We start from the raw sequence: 15,215 nt of genomic DNA, 5'->3' as shown, positions 1-15,215 counted from the left end.
TATGGTGTTTAAAATAAGTGGCAAATCCAAGTCAAGGCAGAGTTCTTGTGAACCTCTAATGCAACTGTTGCCATTATGTTTTTACTACTGAAGAGGATTTGGTTTGTTTGGATTTTATGCAAGTAACAGTGAGCCTCCGGGCTTTTGAGTGGCACAACATAAAAAGATTTGCCCTATCACTGGGAGAGTGCATCTCATAGATTCCATAGACATCCATAACTGGAAATCCCAGAAAACAAAACAGGTTCTAGTCTTTAGTTGGGAGAGACAGCGTTACTCTCCCTCTCCCTCTCTCCCTCTATCTATCTATCTATCTATCTATCTATCTATCTATCTATCTATCTATCTCTCTATCTATCTATCTATCTATCTATCTATCTATCTATCTATCTATCTATCTATCTATCTATCTATCTCTCACACTCTCCTTGTCAATCCAACCAACACTACTGGAAGTTTATGAGCTCGTGTATGTGGAAAAGGGCAGTTTATCTGAATAGCATGAGCAGAAGCACCTTCACTTAGCCTTTTCATAGCTGTTGTATGATGGGCGAAAGCTAGATAGTAGGTTGGAATTTGGGGAGAAAATTTAGATGTTGGACTCCTCATCAGAAGGTCGTGAGTTCGTATACCTTGAGCAAGACCCATAACTCTCAACTGGTTTAAATGAGATAAATGTTATAAATGTAAGTTGCTTTAGATAAGGGCATCTTCCAAATACCATAAACATATATGTAGTCTGTCTTAGAACTTATTCACATATGAGAAGAATCCTGTATTTCGAGGCCACGCTGAAATAGATGCACTGTATATGTTTACAGTTACTGAGCGTAGCTCGTCTCTTACGCAGGTAACCTGTCCACCATGGCAATAATGATATTGTGACGATGACCTTAACTATTCTTGGAAATGATAATAAATATTACGCTGGCTTAATAATTATTCATGAGCCAGTTATTAGTTATAAAGGTTACGCAGTACACCTACATGGCATTATAATATAATAGTGTATAGTATAATATAATTAGATATCAAGACATTCTTGGAGGTTTATGAGACATTATTACTATTTAGAAAAATACAGATATACAGGGAATAGAAGGATTCATTGCCATGCCAAGAATAAAATCAGTCGTGATTCATGAAAAAAATATTTATGAATTATAAAGTGTTACCAAAAACTGCAGTGTGCTCAGAATATTTTTGGAGACACAGGATGTTTTGATGTGCTAGCAATGTACTTATGATGTTGAAGGAGGTGAAATCCCCTCACTGTATGCGGTTCTAAAGTTCAGGGAGTGCAGAGGAACTGTCCTTACATCACTGCTGCCATAGCAACAAACACTGATGCGAAAAGTGATGTCATTAACTTAAAACGTCTTTCGGAAATCCAGACATTTTTGGACATTTCAGTTTGTGATTCTCTCTCTCTGTTTTTTTTAATGCACTCCTGCAGAAGAGACAACTAACTCCACACCACTGACTGATGACAAAAACACATTCTCAGATTTCGGCCTGTGATTTTTAACGCAATAGTTGGCTGTAACTGAACAGATCTATTTTACTTGACAGTTATTTCAGACGTTTTAGAGATTCCGTAATTTCATTTCAGTTCAGTTTAAAGACCCAATCCTGGTGGATTTTATGTTGTTTTTAGAAGTCATTTTAATGCCTGTTTTATTAGTAGGATAACTGAGCATTAAAGCAGATACCTGTATCTGTGTTAAGGCCAGTGCATCTGTTCTCTTAACAGGTGGAATGCTTGCTATTTACGTATCTCTGCTTTCAGGGAGCTCATCTTTTGCTTTCAGGGATGAAGCCATCATTGCAAATGCATTTAAATGCAGTCTGTGCACATGAAAAGAAATAGACTGTAAATAGAGATGAGAGGGTTTATAATAGATGGTGTGACTCGAAGCATAAATATTTAGCTATGACTAAATAATTAGTCAATAATTATAACAGTGATGCCCTAGCACCTAGCTATTCATATAATGTATATGTCCTTATAATGTACTCCCATGCAACTGCTAATCTAAATAATTCTCAGCAGTCTGCCAAAGCAAAACCTTCTCCATTCCCCATTTTTCTTATTACCTAATTTACGAACTCATGCTCATGATCCAGTTATGTAAGTAAAAATAAATGTATTAGAATCTCACCTCAGGGGAAATTATTCCATGATAACTACGGTGCATTGAACCCCAGTTCTCTTTCCTGTCTCACATGATGGCGAACAGCAACAGGCATTTAGAAAGTTTACAGGAAGGCTAACAAAATCTCAGTCGATCTCCCCTCTCTCCTCCACTAATGGGACTGCTGCCAGCTCCTTCTCATCATCAATATCAAAGTCTCCTGATTAAGCAGCGCCACATACTCGCTCGCTCCCGGCTTCCGGCTTCCGATCACAATTCATCTCCTCAGAAAGGAACATAACAAGGGAGTCTGACCCCAAATCAAATGCAAACAACCATCAGCTGCAAAAAAAATATATAAATATCTGCTATGAAGCGGCGATAACACCAGGGCCATCCTTTGGGGTTTTACAAATGACTCTTCAGATCACTGGCGGTCGTGGCATATGTCTGCAGCCCGTCTAATGAGTCCCTCTGATAACAGTACAGGCTCAATAAGTAATGAAACTCCAGCTAGGCTCTCTTATTAACTGATCCCCGTGCTGTCTGACACTAAACATGGGGTAATGCTTTGGCGCTGCAGCTGTTGGCACCCGCTTATTAAGCTCAGGTTCAAAACAACATTTGATTGACTCCATGAGGGCGACACAGATCTTTGCTGACGTTGGGAAATGATTGAGGCAGTTAATGAACAGGAGCAGAAGTGAAAATAAGTTTTTGGTTCAGCGCAAAGGACATTAAGGTCAGAAGATGCGAACGACAGATATGCACAATACTTATGGAACCTATAATGACACAGAGTCTTAGACAGATTTCTGTTGAATGGCATCCATTATTCACATTGTTATAGTCGGCACTGGATGCTGATGTGATGTCTGAAAATATACCAGAGATATAAGCATGCTTAAAAAAGCCTTTTTTAGAAATAATGGGGATTTTTTTTATTTTTTTTGACCACTTTAGCCTAATATTGTACTCTTACTTTCTGCACCAAGTCTACTTGTGGTGGTGATGTGGGGCAAATCAGCTCATCATAGAAATAAACCTCTGTTCAGAATTCATATCACGTTGAAGTGATTCAGGCAGAAAAATCAGAGGTGCCACTGAACAGATTGACCAAGAGATGCTCTATGCTGCTCCAAAGTACACTGAATGCCCTTCTTCATACTGTTTAATTATACAACATCCAAAAGAGACGTATTCCTTTATAAATAGCTTTCAGACCTGCTTGGTTCTGACAGTGATTAGAGTTGCTCCAGCTTCTAAGGAAGCACACACCTTAACTAACACAGAGCAAATGTGCTATATATAAAACAAGGTCCAAAAGTCTTCTATTTTGCCCTTTGCCTAACTAAATACAACATTTCTCATTAGGAATTCTATTTTCAGTATTGTAACGTGAGTGAGAAGAAAACTCATAAACTTTTATATCAATTTCAGATTCTTTTGGTATTTGGTTTTGCTTTTGTCTCAGTGACAGAACGCACTCACGCTGGCACGGAAAACACAAGTTTGTGCAAATCCTGATGATCCATAGTCCAAATCCATCAATGTCATCTGAACACGTGCTTCAGTGGAAGAGATAAAACTCTTTATAACATGGTCATTATCAGAAATCTGCTTAAATTTAAAGAAGGACACAGAAATAGTGCAGAATCAAGAATCTTGAATAGTCTCCATATTTCATTTCCTTTCTTGTGGCTCATTTTTTAATGATATAAAACTTTAAATTAAAAACCCCAGATTTTTAGTGAGGTCTGTTGGAATTCATGGTAAACATCTTCAACTACAGAGAGTTCTAAAAGATCACATTTACATGAAACGACATATGTTTCTGTTTCGCATGTCGCTCGATCAGAATGATAAAAATCTAGTATTTGAAAAGCTGGTTTATACTCAGAAGAGAAATTTAAAGATTTCATTCTATGTACTTAGACGCTAACTCACTGATGATCTTATAACCGTTTGCTATGCATTGATGTCATGTGCATTTCATTTCATACATAATAAATAACACATTCAGTTTTTTTTTAATAATGACCGAGAAAATGATCTGTCTTTGTGTCAGCATTTATTAATTTCCAGCAGACGCATCTGAAGATAATACGGTAGCTGAAAATGAATCTACCAAGCTCAATATTATTACTAGTGCTTGGTCACACTATGTAATCCATTGAAATAATGAAATGATTATGGATTGATAAATGGATTGACAGCACGCACCCTACGGAGTAATGTGGGCCGTGTCCTTAGCGTGATGATAATGCTGAAAGAGTGAATAAAAATCGACATGAGCAGAACAGCCTGCAGCTTTGGCAAATTTGACCGACACGTCGTTGAGCTGTCTAACCCAGCATCAGTCAACGTGCTTAACTCAGTGTCACACTAGCATGTGACAAAGCAACAGGAAACCATTCATTTCCTAAGCGAGTGTGTAGCACAGAGCTGTGATTCCGGAGACAGTAGCAAGCGACGTTTAAATTGAGATTTCCTCAGTTCTTTGCAAATTAGGCATGATGTGGTAAAGCATATCCTAACGACACACTTCACTGGATTCCTTAAGTCCAATTCTAGAGCGCTTCGAGGGAAAGCCTTAAAATTCAGTGTAGAAGCCTACAACGGTGCGTTTCATTATTATAAAGGATTCCGAGTGGAACCCTTTAAGCAGGCTAAGAACCCTTAATTATCTAACGAATCCTTAAAGAATCCTTAAAGAACTGTGTTTAGTTTCTATTTAATCGCTAACTGAATATATCTAATAGTTTTTTAAACAAAGGTAAAACACAGTGAAGTTTATACATTTTACTGTAGGGTATATACATGTTTCACTACTATCATCTAATATAAGAATCTAAAAAGAATCAGTCAGCAGAGCAAATTTGTTGCTCTGTGTGTGTGTGTGTGTGTGTAGTTGGGTGGGCCATGCTAAATATTTTAGTATACAAAATCAATTTCTTTCCATTGCCTGTCACTAAAATCCTTATTTTGACATGAAAACAGAACAGATTTCTACTTATTTGTAAAAATGACTGCTGGTTTGTTTATTTTCCGTAAGACTTGGACATCTTCTCTCGCTGACAGTTTAGGTTCAGTTGGATTATATTTGAGCCAGGGCAGACCAGTAGGAAATAACCTGCTTGCCAGTATGAACCCAAAAACTGACGCATATCTTACTGTTGAGTTTTAATGGAGATCATAGGGAGGGCACAGTGCCACTGTGGGGCCCATGCGAAGTGAATTAATATAATGAACATGCCAGTAAATGACTGTCTAGGAGGAAGTAATCTGTTAGCGTTGAAATGTTCCAGAGTTATGCTAGTCTCTTAATCAGGGGGTCTAATCAGTGTGGATCAACCTGTAAACAATAACTCACATCAACCCAGTCTCACAGAAACACTTACAGCATGCAGTTTATTTGCAGTGCTTTCGATACACTGAATATCACTGACACAAGCATATGTTCAGTGTCTCAAGCTTTCACTCGAATGCTCTGTATGAGACTTTCTGCAGCATTTTAATCAAAACAACCTCTATCTAAATAAGATCAATATGTAATCAATATGTTTAAAATAGAGGTCAAATCATTTAGCAGTGCATGAATAAACTTTATGCTCTTACATTCCCCTCTAATGGAAAATCTTCCTGTGCAAATCTTCATGTGCAACACAAACCACACAGGCATCGCAGAGCTGCATTATTATGTTCTTTTTCTTCGTAATGTCTTATTTTTTTACTTTTATATGCAGCATTTAAAATCTTATGTTGTGTCTTTTTGCCACTTAAATGTTCAATATATTATGGCACAAATACAAAACTATCACCAATTATCCAATTATGCAGTCTGAAACCGTCATAGTATCTCACTCTAGTGTCTCTCTCTCTCTCACACACACACACACCTCTCTCTTCTGTTAACACTTGAAGATGCACTCAGGTTTTGTTTGAGAACACATCTTAATTATGTGTGGGATATGAGCTGACGGCAAAACAGCGTTTATGTGTTGATCACCTCAGTCTTAAGGATCGAGAAGTGAAAATGAGATGACGACAACAACAACAACAAAGACTAATTTCTTGGTACACTGAGTGAAGGTAGTCTAGACAAATTTATCATTAAAAAACTGTCAATTAAAAAAAGGAACTATAACTAAACTTATACTCATCTAATGTACATCACTGAAGTGTAATCCGAGAAATCAGAGATCTGGAGACACACACACAACCCACCATCATCACTGCAATTATATTTACTGTTCATTTTTTAGACTGGTCAATTGAACTGATTAGGTTTGACCCAAAGCTAAGACAGAAAGCATGTGTTTCAATAATACCCATAAGTATGTGGACATATATCTTTGTATGCTATAGGATTACAGTTCCTCTTTACTTGAAGGGGCCCAAACCTGCTCCACAGTCTCTGTGCACACTCAATGAAGCTTCATGAGGACATAGTTTGCCAAAGTTGGAGTGGAAGAACGCCAGTGTCCTGATTAGAGCCCTGACCTCATCCCCACTGAACACCTCTGGGATAAACTGGAACACCGACCGCAATCCTTAGCCTTCGCACCTAGCATCAGTGTCACACCCAACCCATCAGTGTCATGGGGGGATGTGGTAGCTTATTGGTTAAGATGTTGGACTCTTGATCAGAAGGTTGTGAGTTTGAATCCCAGGCCCACCCAGGCTGCCACTGCTGGGCCCCTGAGCAAGGCCCCTAATCCTCAGTTGTATAAAATCAGTTTTAAATCCAAAATTTCTCTGGATAAGGGGAGCGAAATTTAATGTCAGAAATTTAAATGTACATCACTAATGTTCTTGTGGCTGAATGAATGCAATTCCCAACAGCCATGATCCAAAAGTGAAGGTTATTATTAAAAAGCCAATGGAATGGGATGTCCAGAAGCTACAGTGACATGGTCAGGTGTCCACATACTTTTGGCCATATACTATATCTACTTGGATCTAATCACAATTTTAATAGAAATGTATTTTATGTGGAAAGTTCAAGAAAAAAAAAAGAGGATTAGCCAAAATATTACTGTACACATTTAAGCCTAAGATCTGAATAGTTTAATTATGTTAGTAAAATAAATCTGTCCTGTAGTGTTCCATGGAATTAATATTGGAGGTGTCTATGCACTATGTACTCAATTAGTCTGTAATTAATATAAAAGCCTGTGAGATTTTATAATCTCAGATGATATCCTGCTGAAACCTGCACCTTGTGTTCAAAGCTTTTGTTAATACAAAGCTCTCAAAGATACCTTCTGTTTTTAAAGAACCAATCACTAACCAAACTATTGTTCATGTGGAAATGGACTATAGAATTATGTAATGCCATAGAATTTGAAACAGCACAAGCAGCTCCCCTTTGGTTTTTAGCATCACACCAGTGTCCCTTTTAGGACAAAATTTTTTTTTAAGACAAATGGCTCTCAAACCAGAAAAAGACTCATATGATTATTCATCACCAAAACAAATTCTTAAAAAACATTTTAAAGCGATCTACACGAACATTGCACTGCTTCAGATAAGCAGAAATAAATGTGCGATCATAAGCAAACAAAAAAATGCTGATGAGGAGAACTAATTATGCCGGCATAATTCAATACGGCATTATTAATTACACACACATGACCTGGAAGCACAGCTCATACACATACAGAAGGCTCTGGGAGTTTAAGTGCAGCTGAAATGATGCATGGCCCACAGTGGTTAAGTAAGTGAACAATGAAAGCTGAAAGGAAAACACAACACTATTCTATAATAAAAACACTACAAAACTTCATCAAAAGCACAATAACAATCACTTCCCATGTACCCGGGGCCTTTCATGTACACACACACACACACACACACACACACACACATATATATAATGCCTTGTGTTGTGTGTAAGTAACTATATACTTCTATTTGTGCATACTGACATTAATTATTTCCAATGTATGACTCATTTTATTCATATTTGATCACCGTATACTCTATGTACACTCAAGTCCATATTTATCGACACGCTCTAGAAGAATGGTGGAAAAAATGTATATAAAACAATTCTTATTAGATTGCTGGATTGTCAGTATAATAGTATAATTCTTATATAATAGTATAAAGTATAATTCTTTTAAAAACATAGCAACATCTTTATTATATATAAAACAGTTTTCACTTTTCTGGGTATAAATCTTTATAAACAGTTAAAGTATACTGTGACTTTATTAGACAAGGAATAGGGCGACATAACCATATAATAATCATCCTCCATCAGTAATGTATTTTTTTTTTTCCTTAAAGTTGCCATTATTTCTGAGATGTGGTAGCTTAGTGGGTAAGGCACTGGAGTACTAATTGTGAGTTTGAATCCCAGGTCCACCAAGCTGCCACTACTGGGCCCCTGAGTAAGGCCCTTAACCCTCACTTACTCAATTGTCTAAAATGAGATAAAAATGTAAGTCACTCTGGATAAGGGCTTCTGCTAAATAACAGAAATTTAAACTATACTTTGTTTCCTCAAACAAGGTATAGCTATAAAATGTGCTGTGTGTACCTGCAGTATGTACTGTATGCAGGATTGTGTGTAGGTACTGTATGTGTCAGTTAATAAACAAAACAACCCATAATCGAAGAAATGGTCACAGACAGACCAAAGCCTTCAGTGCAGACCAGAGCAGAAAAAAACAGCTCACCTGGAGTAGTTGAAGAGTCTGCTGTCCCAAAGAGGATGATCTCCCCGTTGTCCACTATGGAAAAAACAAGAATCGGAGCCATCGAAGCGGTTAAGGCCATCCTCTGTGTTTTTGGAGGCATGGCTGTGCACCACGTCTAAAAGCACCATGATGCCCATAGAGTGAGCCACATCGATGAGCTCCTTCAGTTCATCCGGAGTGCCGTATCGGCTAGAGGAAAAGAGATTTCAGATTAAAGCTAGGAGACTTATCAGTGGAAGCTGTGATAAGACTGTAAGGTAATAAGGTTGTGTAATAAGTAGCCCATGATAACTTGAGAATAATTAAATGATAAGCATGAAACTATAACCATAAATATAAAGCCTCAAGCACGGTAGCCATTTCACTGCTAAAACATTTTGCATAGACAACTACAGGTGTCTACATGTTTAGTACATGATACATGACACATGTTTGACTCAGTTGTGTAAATGTCCCATCTCACTGGGTCCTTAACATATTGGAACCCAAAACAAATCCACCAGCAATAAAAACAACAGTAGGCCAATACAATGACAGAGTGGAGGTCGCATTTTTTATTCAAGTGTGATGCTCTTTGCAGAGGAAAGTGCAAGATGGAGTGCACTTGACACTTCCTTATGCATCCTACTTGTGTAATTGCTCCTTGAAGGCTTAACCGTCCTTTAGGCTATCATCGCATCGCTCCCCTCCACCCCCACCACCGGCAAAATGCCACGCACAGTGACATTGCCCTCGCTTCCCAGCATCCAGCCGCCGCACTTTTTAAATGGCCATGAGAGATCAATCATGGGTGAAATTACTCTGTATATATTACACTCTGGCTTTAAGCTCTCTCCTCTAGCTGAGATGACTGGCGAATTCGTGAGTGTAAATGAAGCATCCCTGCTTGATCTTCCTTTATCTAAGACGTGCGCCACTCTCCGGGATTAACGCCAAATGTATTTACAGGGAGATTAACGGATCCCGTCAGAGACTTCCAGGACCGTTTAGAGGCACCGTTGTAGGACCTAAGTTCATAGAAGAAATATACTCATGATTATCGATTATGAATATGTGAAAAGAATGAAGGAAGTGAAAAATGATGAGTCTCAATGTGGGAAGAATATGGTAATTGGAATCTATGTGTTACTAGATGCCGTTAGCAGTACACGACAAATTATGCAGAGATACTCTCGACATTAAAACACAGCAAAAAAAAAGTGATTTTACACAAAGGCTCTGCTGTTGTAGCACTTCTAGTTCTTGGACAACAGAGCTAAACGAAAGTGTAAATACTCTGAGCTCTCCAATGCCTGAATTCCGACAGACAGACAGACAGACAGACAGATAGACAGATAGATAGACAGATAGACAGATAGATAGATAGATAGATAGATAGATAGATAGATAGATAGATAGATAGATAGATAGATAGATAGATAGATAGATAGATACTTTATTCATCCCAAAGGGAAATTTAAAGCTTCCAGCAGTATCCACAAGTACAAATAATAAATAAATATGAAAGAATATAATACAATACTGGCCAGATATATTAAACCAGGGACCATCCAATGACAGCCTACTTCACCTTCCACCATATTTTTCCACTAGGTAGATGTAAAACAAAAAAGAAATGTGCCACCACCAGGGTCTACTGAAATGTATACTACAAATTGGTAATACTTTCTGCAGTGAAAGCATGCAAGTGTGTGTGTGAATATGTGTAGGACTACAGAGCATAAAAGACGTCAGTACCATGAAAAACTGTGAGGTGTGAGACTGCCAATGAGAATAAAATAGTAGAATTAGCGCTGAAAAGTAAAGGTGAATCCTTACAGCTTGCTCTATTTTAACCATCAAGCCTCATTTTCATCTCAGTCCCAAGTTTTGGTGTGAACATGTCTTTTTTTTTTTTGGAAAGAGTAGCTTTAATGGTGATTAATCTTTTTGGAAGTTTTCATTAGATATTTTGCAACATGGGTTTCCTCGCACATTTCAGAAGCAGGTAGGTGGAAGTGTGACACTACATTCTACCTAGGTATGACCGAATGTGTCTGTGCATAGTGTCTTGTGCTCCATTCATGGTGTGTCCCTGCCTTATGCATGTTATTTTTTTGGTATATACTCCTGATCCTGATCCACCATAACCCTAAACAACTGACAATGAATAAATGAATGAATATCAAACAGCATGCACTACATGTGGGATGTACAAGGCAAGTATATTATATAATAATCTCACAGAGAATTCTGGTACCAGCTATAAATACTTTGTCATTTGAGTAAGGTAATGTGTGTGCATTTTGTGCCATGGAGATTTTTGCCTATGTCAAATCTAATTGTCAAACCCCTATATAGCCTGTTTTAGTAAGTTATTAAATAGCGTGGCATGAATCTGTATCAGATGCCACTCATTGCAGAGAAAGTGCAGTGTATATCGGGACCAAATATAAGAATAGTAAGTCATTTGCACTTGAGCCTATTTCACAATGGAAGACTTTATATGGATAATGGGGAACAAAATAAAAAGCTAAATAGCAACAAGAGGAAAAGCAATAAATTGTATAATAAAATTGCCATGTCAGATCTAAAATCTGCTTGAAAAAGGTCATCTGACACTTTTACTGTCTTTCTGAAGAGTGCTGCTCTGGTAGAAAAGTGTATCTAGTTAAAGACATTATCAGGGCAAGGCTGCAATAACGTGCTTGACCAATCAATGTTTTGCATCGTTTTCAGCACTGAAAGTGAGTGAATCACTTTGCATTGCATCTGAGCAAGAAAAGTAACCAAACTCAGCATGAGTACCACTCATGCTCTGCACCATCTAGTAGAAAGCGCTACAGTACATAATATTTACCTGGATGCTGCGAAGAAACTCGTGACTTGGTAACCAAAGCTAGCATAATAGGCATGTTCCATGATAGCCATCATCTGAATACAGTTATAACCTGAAAGAGAAGAACCATGTTTGAGATAATACAAAAAGGACTGGAGCAATTTGGAAACAAATGGTGATCTGAAGGATAGTGGCTGGCTGTAATGTAGAACAATGATAGAACCATTTTTAGGACATTGGTCATATTTGCAAACTTGCTCTTTTTATCAGAAAAAATATTCTCCCCTGAATATTCTCGATTCCAAGCAACTCCCTGACAGATAAACTTATATCTTGAGATGCAATAGACAGGCTGTGGCCACTGGGACACAGTAAAGGGATGACTTCTGGGGTCATGTGGAGCCCTCATGACCCGGTTTAGTACAGAAACATGACTACAGTCTCTAGTCACATTGCTTCCTCACTGACAGGTCTTTGAAACTGTATGGTAAAAGACTCAGGAGGCAGGTTTGACGAGTCTCGTACTGTTGTTTTTCAGAGCAGAGTGGTTTATTTATTTATTTATTTTACTTAGTTTCTTTGTGCTGCTTCAGAAAAGTTTTTTTTTTTGAAATGATGACAGTGCTGCAGCCTCAGAGGAAGCCTCACTTGGCTCACGGATATACATATGCATGCACTCACTCGTTCTCTCTCTTAAACACGTTTCTATACTGCTGGGAAGCATAGGCATCTTTGAGAGCTTTTTCTGAGACCAGCAAAAAAGTTAACTCTGGAGACTTAGAGGTACAGTATTCACCACCAGCAGGCGAAATCAGGTCTTAAACTTAAATAATTAACACAGACTAAATATTCAATAAGCAAAGGCATAAACTGGTCATTTTTCAAGTAAAAATTTATATATTTGTGTCTGGCGTGGTTTTAAAATGCAGTGAGGAAGCAAACTGGCTTGGAAGCGGCTCAAAAATGCACTGCAAACCTAAATAAACACCTCTTGCTAAAGACGTAACACAATTAAAATACAAATAACCGTGTCCTTTGTGAGCAGGTATCTGACTGATACAGAAGTAACTGATCAGAGCGGGCCTCGTTTATCAATTATACAGTAAATCTGTGGCCAAACTGAAGCCAAAACTCCACCTGATTACAAAAGTTTCAGTGCTTTTCTTCATACTTGTGGTAAATGTTCTGTAAAGTACCAAGGTTGTTCATGGCACAGCTGATATAGATTTAGTAATACTATTATATTCAGCACACAAAACTCAGTAAGAGACAAAGGTCACAGAGCTAAAAATGACAACATGATGATTAAAAGGATAAAACAGCCTCCGAAGTCTGGCATGTGTTAAATCTTCCAGTTAATTCTTTCTCCTTTATTAGGGTGCCATTACTTCAAACTTAATAGCTAGTTTAATTTCCATTAATTTCCAGTTTAATTAATATGAAATGACAAAATGCTAAAATTCTCATTATATCCCAGGATGCAGCTGAAATAAATAAGCAATTTAATACAAATCATATTTGAACAAAATCCTTACATAGAGGTTCACAATAGTGAATAAATTCTCTAAAACCCCAGGAGCTAATTTTCCTGAAATAATAATATTTTCATGACTTATCTAAATGCTCCTGTGAACAATTCATTAACAAATCTGTTCATGTCCAGCTCGATAAATGAAGCCCAATGACGGCAACCTTTATACGTAGCATTATTGCAGCGAGCATGAATTACCTTTCTGACAAGATTTCTGAATACCTCACCGACAGGGAAATATATTAACCAATAATATCACAGCGTGATAACATGTTTGACCTTGCACTTTCCAGTGCTTACTATTATTGAAAAATAACAAGCTTGTTTCATGAGTATATGTCACATTACAGAAAACTCTCCAAGGCCGCCAAAAAACTGTGGCTGCTGGTGGCATTTAATTGCTATTTGATGCTTGCCATCTTGCATATGGGATCCCATCGTGGCAAACTTGGTGACTGCCAAACTTTAATTGAATTTGCATATCATTATTTTCATACAAAGCAGGCAAATCCGGAGAGGAAACATTTCCAATTTATGCAACACAGTCATCATTCTGGTACTAACCAGCTTTAATAGGCAATGCTTTCTTTTTCTGTATAAAATCAGACGCTGTATTTTAAGGCCTTACATGTAAGGACATGTAGATACCCTGGAACACTGCATGCAAACTCAAGTCAGGGGAAAAAAATTCAACTCTCTGGCAACTCTGCAACTAAAATGATTAGGAGAAGGATCCAAAATAGTCACTTTATCTGTCCAACCACAAGAGTACCATCTGAAAACTCACATACACAAACAAATCTACACACAACAAGCATAACTACACAGAAGAGACACTAATGACCACTTTACATGCCAGCAGGAGCCTGTAAGTGCCTTTTTGACCTGCAGAAGGGTCTGGAGAAGTGGCTCATAGAGACCTGACTGAATAGTTAGGACCAGGATTATAATGCGCACAACAGCGGCTCATCCTCCGCATGTCAGGGTGCTTGGGTTAAGCACCGCTGCCACTCAGGACCCGTGTGATGAAGGAGGGACCTGGGCGGATAGAAAATAACCTTCCTGGCATACATAAAAACTAGCATAATAAGACAGACTGGAGAAGGCACAGAGTAGAGAAAGAACACTAAACTAAAATTTTTAAACACTTATTAAAGACACAGAGGAAACTGCATTTGCTCTTATATCATTAGCAGGAAGTGTTAATTAGGCCTGGACACTGAGCTTGTTAATGTGATTTAAGGTTAGTTAAGCACACCCACCCAATGCACAGATTTAGAAGTTTGCAAGGAAATGTCTTACCGAGGTCTTTTATTCGAGGCAGCACATTGTGTGTGAAGTTGCTGTAAGTTGCCACTTTGCCCTCTGGGGATGCGATGCCAACGTGTGACTCATATATCCGTAAACTGCGGGGCTTCCTTGGCCGAGGATGTTTATGCTAAAGCACAGGAAAAGGTGGATATTCCCCATGTGCATCCAAATAAATACTGCATGTGCAAAACTATGAATCTTGGACTAAGCCTGGGGATAAAATTAACTATGAAAACTATAAATATATAGTAACATTGTAGAAGCACCCATAGGCTATTATCAGTGAATAAAAGCAGGCAGAAATATAGTTTTCTGGCCATATACATTTCTTTATATCTTATTTATCAGATGTTTAATTAAATGCAATTTAAATCAATAAAAAAAGTGCATTTATACAATCCACAGATTTTTTTTATATTGATATAAACTGCATTCAGAATGGACTCTTTATGCAATTTTCTCCCGTAGTACTTAGAGGATAAGCAGACTTCAATATGTTAGAAGTTTACTTGTGTTCTAAACAGTTGCCAAAGGGAAATATATTTCAGTTTGGAAAAAAAAAAAAAAAAATATATATATATATATATAGTAGAGAACGTCAATGTCAAATTCGTCTACGTGAAGGATTTATCAGGATGCCACATATATACACTACCAGTCAAAAGTTTGGACACATCTTCTAATCCCATGGTCTTTCCTGATGTTTATTTCTT

At 37.7% G+C, this 15,215-nt stretch overlaps 1 protein-coding gene across 1 annotated transcript in view; it reads right to left on the bottom strand.

The window, feature by feature from the left end:
• Positions 1–15,215, bottom strand: part of gbe1b (glucan (1,4-alpha-), branching enzyme 1b) — a 134,647-nt gene that overhangs the window by 97,438 nt on the left and 21,994 nt on the right. The window contains exons 5-7 of the mRNA XM_058413302.1: positions 14,494–14,629; positions 11,682–11,772; positions 8,822–9,031 (exon numbers count right to left, since the gene is read on the bottom strand). Coding sequence (XP_058269285.1) covers positions 8,822–9,031; positions 11,682–11,772; positions 14,494–14,629 — 437 coding nt within the window. The remainder of the gene's footprint in view (positions 1–8,821; positions 9,032–11,681; positions 11,773–14,493; positions 14,630–15,215) is intronic.

Source organism: Hemibagrus wyckioides, linkage group LG17, assembly GCF_019097595.1.
Source record: "Hemibagrus wyckioides isolate EC202008001 linkage group LG17, SWU_Hwy_1.0, whole genome shotgun sequence".
Taxonomy (NCBI): Eukaryota; Metazoa; Chordata; class Actinopteri; order Siluriformes; family Bagridae; genus Hemibagrus; species Hemibagrus wyckioides.
Note: the sequence above shows the minus strand (reverse complement) of the source record. Positions and strands in the feature narration are given on the sequence as shown.